This window comes from Sinocyclocheilus grahami, unplaced genomic scaffold, assembly GCF_001515645.1.
Source record: "Sinocyclocheilus grahami isolate Dianchi unplaced genomic scaffold, SAMN03320097.WGS_v1.1 scaffold798.1, whole genome shotgun sequence".
In the NCBI taxonomy this organism is placed as follows: Eukaryota; Metazoa; Chordata; class Actinopteri; order Cypriniformes; family Cyprinidae; genus Sinocyclocheilus; species Sinocyclocheilus grahami.
Window position 1 is genome coordinate 805,203 of NW_015505977.1, and position 10,350 is coordinate 815,552.

The 10,350-nt window shown below is 37.9% G+C and overlaps 1 protein-coding gene across 1 annotated transcript in view; it reads left to right on the forward strand.

Moving 5' to 3' along the window:
* The window catches only part of LOC107561892 (low-density lipoprotein receptor-related protein 1B-like), a 263,568-nt gene that overhangs the window by 94,002 nt on the left and 159,216 nt on the right, over nt 1-10,350 (forward strand). The window contains exons 10-12 of the mRNA XM_016246424.1: nt 1,281-1,424; nt 3,921-4,157; nt 6,967-7,147. Of these exons, the coding sequence (XP_016101910.1) occupies nt 1,281-1,424; nt 3,921-4,157; nt 6,967-7,147 (562 nt within the window). The remainder of the gene's footprint in view (nt 1-1,280; nt 1,425-3,920; nt 4,158-6,966; nt 7,148-10,350) is intronic.

Here is a 10,350-nt window from a genome sequence, read left to right on the forward strand (position 1 = left end):
ATTGGCTCTCCATCATCGGTGGGCTCGGGCTTTAGTTCCACACAGCGGGGGGAGATGGTGGGCTGGGCTCTGGTTCAGGAGTGGATCTGGTGATCCGTTTGTCGCCAGAATCCACTCCACAAATGCAGCAAAATCCACTCGAGGACCATCTTCAGACTACGGCGCTCTGCACGCAGTGTTTACACTTGTGTCATAGAATGCACAGAGCGCGTCGTCCGGGTTGCTGGTGGTGTTAGCTAGCAGCTGGAACAGTCTAGTATGGTCCTCGAGAGATCGCTCCCCCTGCTCTAGCAGGAGAAGGAGGAACTCTGGGCGGACGAGAGGATCCATAAGGGCACACAACGGAAAAAAAGACACTGGGTGAAAACGGGGAAACAAAACGGGGGGTAGACAATCGGAGGTTACTGTCTAGGTCGGGTCTTGTGTCACACTTACACTGTCGGAAGGACGAGAGAAACGTGGAGTACAATCAACAGTCTTTTAATCATTGAAACACAGGGGTAATCCAATACAGGAACGGGATGCTGACACATGTAAAGACGAAGTAGACCCGACAGGGGAGAAACGCAAAGACAGGAGCTTAAATGCTAGGGATAATTGAAGAAACACAGGTGGATCACATATGACAATCATACTAAACGAGGACAGGAAAATGACCAAATAAGGACAAACTAGAACAGAAACAGGGGCAAAACACGATACAGACAGTCCAGAATCCTGACAATGCTAAAAGTGACTAATGAATTTGTGTCAAAATATCCTAGAGTGAGATGTATGATCTTTGACATCAACCAAAATATGAAAAACATTTTCTCCTCCATGTTTAAAGATTTTATGCCTATGTTTTGCTTTCCTAACTATACACAATTAGCCTTTTATTATTTAGCATTTTGTTATGTAGCATGTCGTATTGTTTTTCCCTGCTGTGTGTGAAATACCATTCTAATAATTTTATCCTCCTAAAACATTGAAGAAACACTGCGCTAGATCTTGTATTACCATTTCGCTGTGCAAAGTGACTAATGAAGTTGTCAAAATATCACAAAGAGCATTTCACATTTTATTGTGCTGTTGTATGTACAGTAGCATTGTTTTTTCCTGCTCTGCGTGAAACATCATTCTAAATAATGCACTATTTATCAGATGTTTTAGCTGTATACGTTTGTTTACTATGAAAAATTATAAACCATTTAGGGTGTGACTGAAGTGATATTTTCAGTGCTATTTCAGTGATATTTTCCAATGCTAGCTCCACGATACTGACCTTTCTCTTACTCCAGTCAGGACTCACGCATGCAGCCCTGATACACACGGACGAAAGGGTGGATGCTCGCATATCTGTCTCCTGAGCCACAACTACAAATCACGCATGTGCCGCTGCCGGACCGGCCACGTCCTTGCCAGCGACGGGAAGTCATGCAAAAGTGAGGGTCACAAAAAAACAATCTCTCTTTTCTGTCTCTTCCTCCTGTAGCTCCCAGGTGTCTGATTAGCTCTGGGAGACGGGTCTTAAATGGTTTTAGGGGTATTCCCAATGGATGAGGTGCTGCTATCTGAAACCGTATATCAGATGGATGGCCCTCGTGGGTTTGTCAAAATGGAAATTTATGACCAAATTTATGGAGCCGCAAGACGCTGAAAAATGGACACGTTTCTGTGATTAATAGTCCACGTTCAGCACATTAGGGCGGATTACATGGGAAATTTATATGTTTTGTCTCTATGTGTGTGTATTTGTGTGTGTAGGAAGACAGAAGATCTTAAAAGGAGTTTTTCTCAAAGTTCAGATGGTGAACTACTTATATGCAGTAAATATTGCCTACAGTTTTATTTAGTGTACGAATTATGCTTAAGTTATACCTCGTGTCATAAAAATCAGTAGCCTTCACTTCGTAAATTTTTCATAGGAAAAAAATGGAGATTTGCATTATTTTCTATATCAGTCAACCAAATGTACAAAAAAATTCAGGCTCTGGTGTAAGCATGCCCAAAATGGTAATAATTTGTAAAATATTGTGAAATCGTAAGAAGAACGCATAACCTAAACTAACTTAACCCTAACAATAGATCTAAACCCTTAACTATAAAAGCCTGTTTCTGCCACGTATTAAAAAAAAAATAATAATAATAATAATAAGTAATTATGACTTTATCTCACAGTTAATTTATGACTTTATTTCCCTATATTTAAAAAAAAAAAAAAAAAAGTCAGAACTTAAAGATTTAAACTCAGAATTGCATGCTGGCTTGTTAAATTTGTATCTTGCCTTTTTTGTTCCATCATGGAATTAAAGATAAAAAAAGGTAATGGCGACTTTTTTTCTCACAATTCTGACTTTTTTCTCACAATTGTGTTTACATTTCGCAATTCTGAAAAATAAAGTCAGAACTGAGAGATATAAACTCATAATTCTGACTTTTTTTCCTCAGAATTGTAAGTTTATATCTTGCAATTCTCAGAATATGTCAGTCTTATTTCCCCCTCAGAATTGGACTTTATGTGGACTTTATTACAGAATTGGCAATTGTGTTTATATCCTGCTATTCTGAGAAAAAAAGTCAAAATTGCAGTATGTAAACTCACAATTGCAAGAAAAAAAGTCAGAATTGTGAGATAAAAAGTCGCAATTATCTTTTTTATTTTTTATTCAGTGGTGGAAACGGGCTTCCATACAATTCTGAGTTTTTACCACAGTTCTTTTTTCCCCTCAGAATTGCAAGAAACAAGTCTGAATTGTGAGCTAAAAAATTCCAGTTGCATTTTTTTTTTTGTTCTGTGGCAGAAAAAGCCTTTCATGCTTGACCCTAACCATGATTGCTACTTAAAGTTGTACCTTTTTGTATAAACAGATATGACAATTTGTCACCTTGTCTGAATTATTACAAGTTGTCAAGAGTGTGTTGGCGTGTCATCGGGTGACTTCCCACATTTACATCCATTGATATTATTCATCACTGCAATGCGTCATCCAGCTCTCAGAAATCATATATAATGATGTGCATCAAATGGGGGCATAAATGGTCTATTTTATAGTGGTTTTAAATGTGGCTCCTCCAATTGAGTTTTTTGTTTTTATCTCAAGTGTTACTCAATGTGAAGCCAGACTCGTCATTCATTCATTATGAATGAGTTGAAGTACCATTCATTTGTAAATTATTTGATTCAGTGGATTATACAAGAACAGGACATGGTTATTTTAAGCAGTTCACACAAAAATTTAATTCCTGTCTCTCTTTGCCTCATGGAAGTCAATAACATTGTGCGTCATTCATTCTCACATCTTGCGAACAAACTTTATGAAATCAAACTTGAGAGCAATGGAATGGCATATGCTCGAGAGTCAATAATGGCTCAAATTTCTCTCACAAAGGAATCGTTTGGCCTCAGAATCAAAGTTCAAAAGCACACAATTGTTCTTGTTGGGTTCCTCTATCCCTTCATCCTGGTTTCTTCCTCTTGTCTCTCTGGATCTCACTGGATCTCAGACCTAATAATAATTACAATCATCCTCTCCACTGCAGCCTGTAAGTAATGGCTTTCGAAAACATTGTGCTTCATATGAACGTGTCCCTCTCTTTGCTGCCCACACTTAGGACCCTGTTTATCCCCAGTTACTTCTACACACACACACACACACACTCAGATACAATTACAAACACAATGTAACTGTTATGCACCAAAAGATGATTTATTCTATAGAATCGAATCAGTGGAACTAATTCTGGTTTTAATTAAGCTAATGCAATTAGCTTGAGCCTCTCGCTTTGGATACATTTTTGTCAAAGGCTTTAATTTGCAGAACTGAATTGAAAACGGAGGCTAATTATGTCAATTAATTAAGCTCTGACAGTACTTTGGCAGAAGGCTTATTACGTTACGCCACTGCGTTTGTTTACTTTGGGTTATCATGTATTCGCAGAACCAAAGAATGAGCTGTTCCTGTTTTACGGAAAAGGACGGCCTGGGGTTATCAGAGGTCTGGATATGAATATCAAGTCTGGAGATGAACATTTGATTCAAATCGAAGGGCTCGTGAGTCCCAGAGCGCTGGAGTTCCATGCAGAGAGTAGCTACATCTACTTTGCCGACACCACAAGCTTCCTAATTGGACGGCAGAAGATTGACGGAACCGCTCGGGAAACGATCCTTAAGGACGGTATGTTTACTTTGACTTCTCAGAGATTAATGTTGGCTTTTGTGTAATTCTGTTGAGCCGTACCGCAGTTTTATTGCGTAAAAAGCTCTTAAATATTCTCGAACAAACTCATTTTTGCTTTAGCTAGGTGATGAATCATCTGTGCAACCATGCGGCGTGGTACGGTAGAATCAGGCCACCTGTACTTGAGCAATACTGTTGCCGTTGTTTTCCAAATGGGAAGTTATTTATCATACATTTTGTGCAATTCAGTCGTGATGAAGCTCGCCGGTCGATACCGCATAATTTCACTGGGAAGAATTAGAGGAGGACAGTGATTAATTGAGCTGTCTTTGATGTTATCAAGCTAAAAGAACAACATTTTCTCAATTTCTTTCTGCTCTCTCTTTCTCCAGAGCTGGATAATTTATCTCACAGTTAATTTATTGCTTTTTTTCCCTATATTTAAAAAAAAAAAAAAAAAGTCAGAACTTAAAGATTTAAACTCAGAATTGCATGCTGGCTTGTTAAATTTGTATCTTGCCTTTTTTGTTCCATCATGGAATTAAACGATAAAAAAAGGTAATGGCGACTTTTTTTCTCACAATTCTGACTTTTTTCTCACAATTGTGTTTACATTTCGCAATTCTGAAAAATAAAGTCAGAACTGAGAGATATAAACTCATAATTCTGACTTTTTTTCCTCAGAATTGTAAGTTTATATCTTGCAATTCTGAGAATATGTCAGTCTTATTTCCCCCTCAGAATTGGACTTTATGTGGACTTTATTACAGAATTGGCAATTGTGTTTATATCCTGCTATTCTGAGAAAAAAAGTCAAAATTGCAGTATGTAAACTCACAATTGCAAGAAAAAAAGTCAGAATTGTGAGATAAAAAGTCGCAATTATCTTTTTTATTTTTTATTCAGTGGTGGAAACGGGCTTCCATACAATTCTGAGTTTTTACCACAGTTCTTTTTTCCCCTCAGAATTGCAAGAAACAAGTCTGAATTGTGAGCTAAAAAATTCCAGTTGCATTTTTTTTTTTGTTCTGTGGCAGAAAAAGCCTTTCATGCTTGACCCTAACCATGATTGCTACTTAAAGTTGTACCTTTTTGTATAAACAGATATGACAATTTGTCACCTTGTCTGAATTATTACAAGTTGTCAAGAGTGTGTTGGCGTGTCATCGGGTGACTTCCCACATTTACATCCATTGATATTATTCATCACTGCAATGCGTCATCCAGCTCTCAGAAATCATATATAATGATGTGCATCAAATGGGGGCATAAATGGTCTATTTTATAGTGGTTTTAAATGTGGCTCCTCCAATTGAGTTTTTTGTTTTTATCTCAAGTGTTACTCAATGTGAAGCCAGACTCGTCATTCATTCATTATGAATGAGTTGAAGTACCATTCATTTGTAAATTATTTGATTCAGTGGATTATACAAGAACAGGACATGGTTATTTTAAGCAGTTCACACAAAAATTTAATTCCTGTCTCTCTTTGCCTCATGGAAGTCAATAACATTGTGCGTCATTCATTCTCACATCTTGCGAACAAACTTTATGAAATCAAACTTGAGAGCAATGGAATGGCATATGCTCGAGAGTCAATAATGGCTCAAATTTCTCTCACAAAGGAATCGTTTGGCCTCAGAATCAAAGTTCAAAAGCACACAATTGTTCTTGTTGGGTTCCTCTATCCCTTCATCCTGGTTTCTTCCTCTTGTCTCTCTGGATCTCACTGGATCTCAGACCTAATAATAATTACAATCATCCTCTCCACTGCAGCCTGTAAGTAATGGCTTTCGAAAACATTGTGCTTCATATGAACGTGTCCCTCTCTTTGCTGCCCACACTTAGGACCCTGTTTATCCCCAGTTACTTCTACACACACACACACACACACTCAGATACAATTACAAACACAATGTAACTGTTATGCACCAAAAGATGATTTATTCTATAGAATCGAATCAGTGGAACTAATTCTGGTTTTAATTAAGCTAATGCAATTAGCTTGAGCCTCTCGCTTTGGATACATTTTTGTCAAAGGCTTTAATTTGCAGAACTGAATTGAAAACGGAGGCTAATTATGTCAATTAATTAAGCTCTGACAGTACTTTGGCAGAAGGCTTATTACGTTACGCCACTGCGTTTGTTTACTTTGGGTTATCATGTATTCGCAGAACCAAAGAATGAGCTGTTCCTGTTTTACGGAAAAGGACGGCCTGGGGTTATCAGAGGTCTGGATATGAATATCAAGTCTGGAGATGAACATTTGATTCAAATCGAAGGGCTCGTGAGTCCCAGAGCGCTGGAGTTCCATGCAGAGAGTAGCTACATCTACTTTGCCGACACCACAAGCTTCCTAATTGGACGGCAGAAGATTGACGGAACCGCTCGGGAAACGATCCTTAAGGACGGTATGTTTACTTTGACTTCTCAGAGATTAATGTTGGCTTTTGTGTAATTCTGTTGAGCCGTACCGCAGTTTTATTGCGTAAAAAGCTCTTAAATATTCTCGAACAAACTCATTTTTGCTTTAGCTAGGTGATGAATCATCTGTGCAACCATGCGGCGTGGTACGGTAGAATCAGGCCACCTGTACTTGAGCACTTCTGTTGCCGTTGTTTTCCAAATGGGAAGTTATTTATCATACATTTTGTGCAATTCAGTCGTGATGAAGCTCGCCGGTCGATACCGCATAATTTCACTGGGAAGAATTAGAGGAGGACAGTGATTAATTGAGCTGTCTTTGATGTTATCAAGCTAAAAGAACAACATTTTCTCAATTTCTTTCTGCTCTCTCTTTCTCCAGAGCTGGATAATGTTGAGGGTATTTCGGTGGACTGGATAGGAAATAACCTGTTCTGGACAAATGATGGTTATAGAAAGACCATCAGCGTGGCCGGGCTGGACCGGCCCTCGCAGACCAGGAGAACACTTTTAGAAGGCAATATGTCTCATCCCAGGGCCATTGTTGTGGATCCTCTAAACGGGTAAGCCTATGATACCTTTCCTGCTTACAGAAGCATTTAAAAGATTCTTCTGCAGGGATTTCAGTCTGTTAAAGCCTTGGACGAAATCCAGCCATTTAGAGCACACTGGGGGCGGGATGTTTGCCCTTTGCGCTTTGAGATTTCATCAAGAAATTTCGACAACCCTGTGCTTCCTCTGGTTTCATTAACAAAAAGCACTGTGGTGGTATTAGATGACAATACCATGTTACTTTAATATATGTTATGGTGCTGCACTACCACAATGTTTACATACATTGAACTCCAAGCTATTACTATAATTATGTCTAAAGAAAAAAAACATGGTAATACTATAGTACTTGATATACTGAATCATTACCATTTTCATATACTGTGGTTTGCTTTGGTACATTTGCAGTGCTGGGCAGATTACTTACAAATTGTAGTCCATTACTGATTACAAATTACATGACAAAAACTGTAATTTGTAACATAATATTGATTACATACATAATTCTTGATACAGGTAATGTAGTCTGACTACTTATTAATTACTTGTAGATTACTTTTGATTTAACTAATTTATCACATAGACTTGAACGGGATTATTGTGTTCTATGTTTATAAAACAAAACAATAAAAAAAAGAAAATATATTCTATTCTTTGTCATCAACATGATGAAATGCATTAAACATTACAGTAGAGCAGGGTTTCCCAAACTATATGTAAGTGGTAGGTTTATTTAGAAAGGGGGGAAAAATTGTGGTGAGTCAATGAATTATGAATAATTTGCTGCCATTGTGTGAATAATATGTAATCATGTAATCCATAAAAAGTAACCGTAATCTGATTATGAGCATTTTAAAATGCAATATACTCTAATTACAAGTACTTAATTTTTAGAATCTGATTACGTAATCCAGATTACACGTAATCAGTTACTTCCAGTCATTGTACATTGGCCAAGAAGTCATGGAATGGCATCAGATGATAGTATCATGCTACTTTAATGTATTATGCTACTGTCTATTGTTACTGTATATACTTTGAACTGTAAGTTAATATGCTACAGTATGTGTCTAAAAAATTGTAATACTGTGGTACCTGGTATATGTTACTGTATTTAATGCATACAATGGTAGATATCAAAGAAACCATGGTATTTTGATGGTAAATGTCCAGCATAAAAACATAGTTTAGTACTTCAAAGACTACCCTGGAATTATCATGCTACAGGTTCAAAAACATAATATTACAATTATATGTAAAGTATTACTATAGTATGTAGTAAATAATAATAAATAATAAACCCAAAACACTGATAATGACAAAAATAACAGTATTTTTGAAAGTACCTTGGAATACCAAATACTATGGTACCTAAATTTCAGAAGCATATATTTCAAAGTATTATAGTATTGCCGTCTGAATGCCATCTATAGAAAAACAATGTTAAAACCAAGGCACTTTGATATATAGAACTGAATAATTATAACAAAATTCTGAAGAATACCGTGGAATTACCATAGTACAGTAGAATTATATGATTGTCTATTACCATAGCTCCAAAAAACATGGTACTATACCATGATTATACTTACATTCCTTAGAGTTACAAAAAACTTTTATTCAATAATATTGTTAATTTAAATCTAAGACAGGAAGTGGCAGAAGCAGATGTACTATTGTGTCAAAAGGAGCTAATGCGAACATCCTCATTCGATGTCATTGCTCAGATGGAAAGTCTTAAAGGGAATATGGAGACTCCATGACTGCAAATCGCTGCCTTGGCAGAACGGTGAAGCCTGACATAAGAGGTTTAAAAGTTTAAAGGCAGGTTCCAGTTTCTGCTTATATTTTAGTGACTTCTTTCCATGTGCTGTACATTTGACATGTTTATCCTCGTAATGGGCTTCTGGATTGGGTTGTCAGTTTTTAATAGCTTCGGTGTCTTGGAATTTCAGATCATGTAGTTGCAAATAAGACCTGGAGTCTTTGGAATAATTACCAGTAATCAGGTTTAATCTGCAATTAATCTGTGATTGTGTTACTAGAAATTGGTTTAAAATTTCATACAGTCTAAGTTTTTTTGAACTTCGGTTCACCGCTTAAGCTTTAGCTGCCGGTATGCTGAATATTCAGTACCTATCCCAGCTTAATCTCTCCCCTTTTAAATCCCATTTCCTTCTCTAAAAACTGTCCTTTACCATGTCTGTCCTTCCGTATCCCATGTACGTATGTCATTTCCTGTCTGTGCTAACATGATAAGATTGAGGATTAGCTGTTATGACTCTAGGCCCTGATCGCATTTGCTCTCCATCTCCATCACTCGCCTGGTTTGCCTGTTCACAGCAGGTGCTGTCACTCAAAGCCCTGTCTCATGAATTATTCAACAGGTCACTGAATATGAGTGGGGGGAGTCAATTCCCTCTGTCATGTTATGTTAGGCTGCATCCAAATGCACAAGACCGTGTCACAGTGTTAAGTTTATGTTGTGAAATGTGAGTGATTTGAACTTGGAAAAAAAGGACCTTGTACGAGGTGCAGAACAAAACGTTTTGGCTTCCAAATAAATCATGAATTAATAAAAACATCCAATTGTTCAAGCCTATTTTTTAGATGGTTAGGTATAGATGTTGTACTCAATTCTTTTAAATGATTATTTTACAGTGAGCTGTCTTTAAGAAGGCACGTTTAAGCAAACCCAGGGCCAGTTGCATAAATATAGCCAGTATGTTACTTTTTGGATTCAAATAAGACAAATCGTCTCAGGTTACTTATGTAACCATGGTTCCCTGAGTAGGGAACGAGACACTGCGTCCTCTAGGGGTCGCTATGGGGAACGCCTCGTCGTGACCCGTGTCTGAAGCATACATTGAAAAAACACCAACTCGTTGGCCGGCAACAGCCATGACGTCACTACACATCATTCACTTCTTCGTCTGAAGCTTGCGTCCGCAGCATGGCAAGAAACCTAGAGGACGCAGTGTCTCTTTCCCTAATCAGGGAACCATGGTTACATAAGTAACCTGAGACGTTCCCTTTCATGGGAACTTCGAACTGCGTCCTCTAGGGGTCGCTATGGGGAACGGTATACCCACGCCACCATGCTGAGGGGAGTGCAAGCCAGAACCATGGTGAGCACTAAGTACCAACTCTACCATATTGCTATGGGAGTCGCCCCTGGGACGTTAGACGGCTGTCAGTGACGTTATTCCCTACG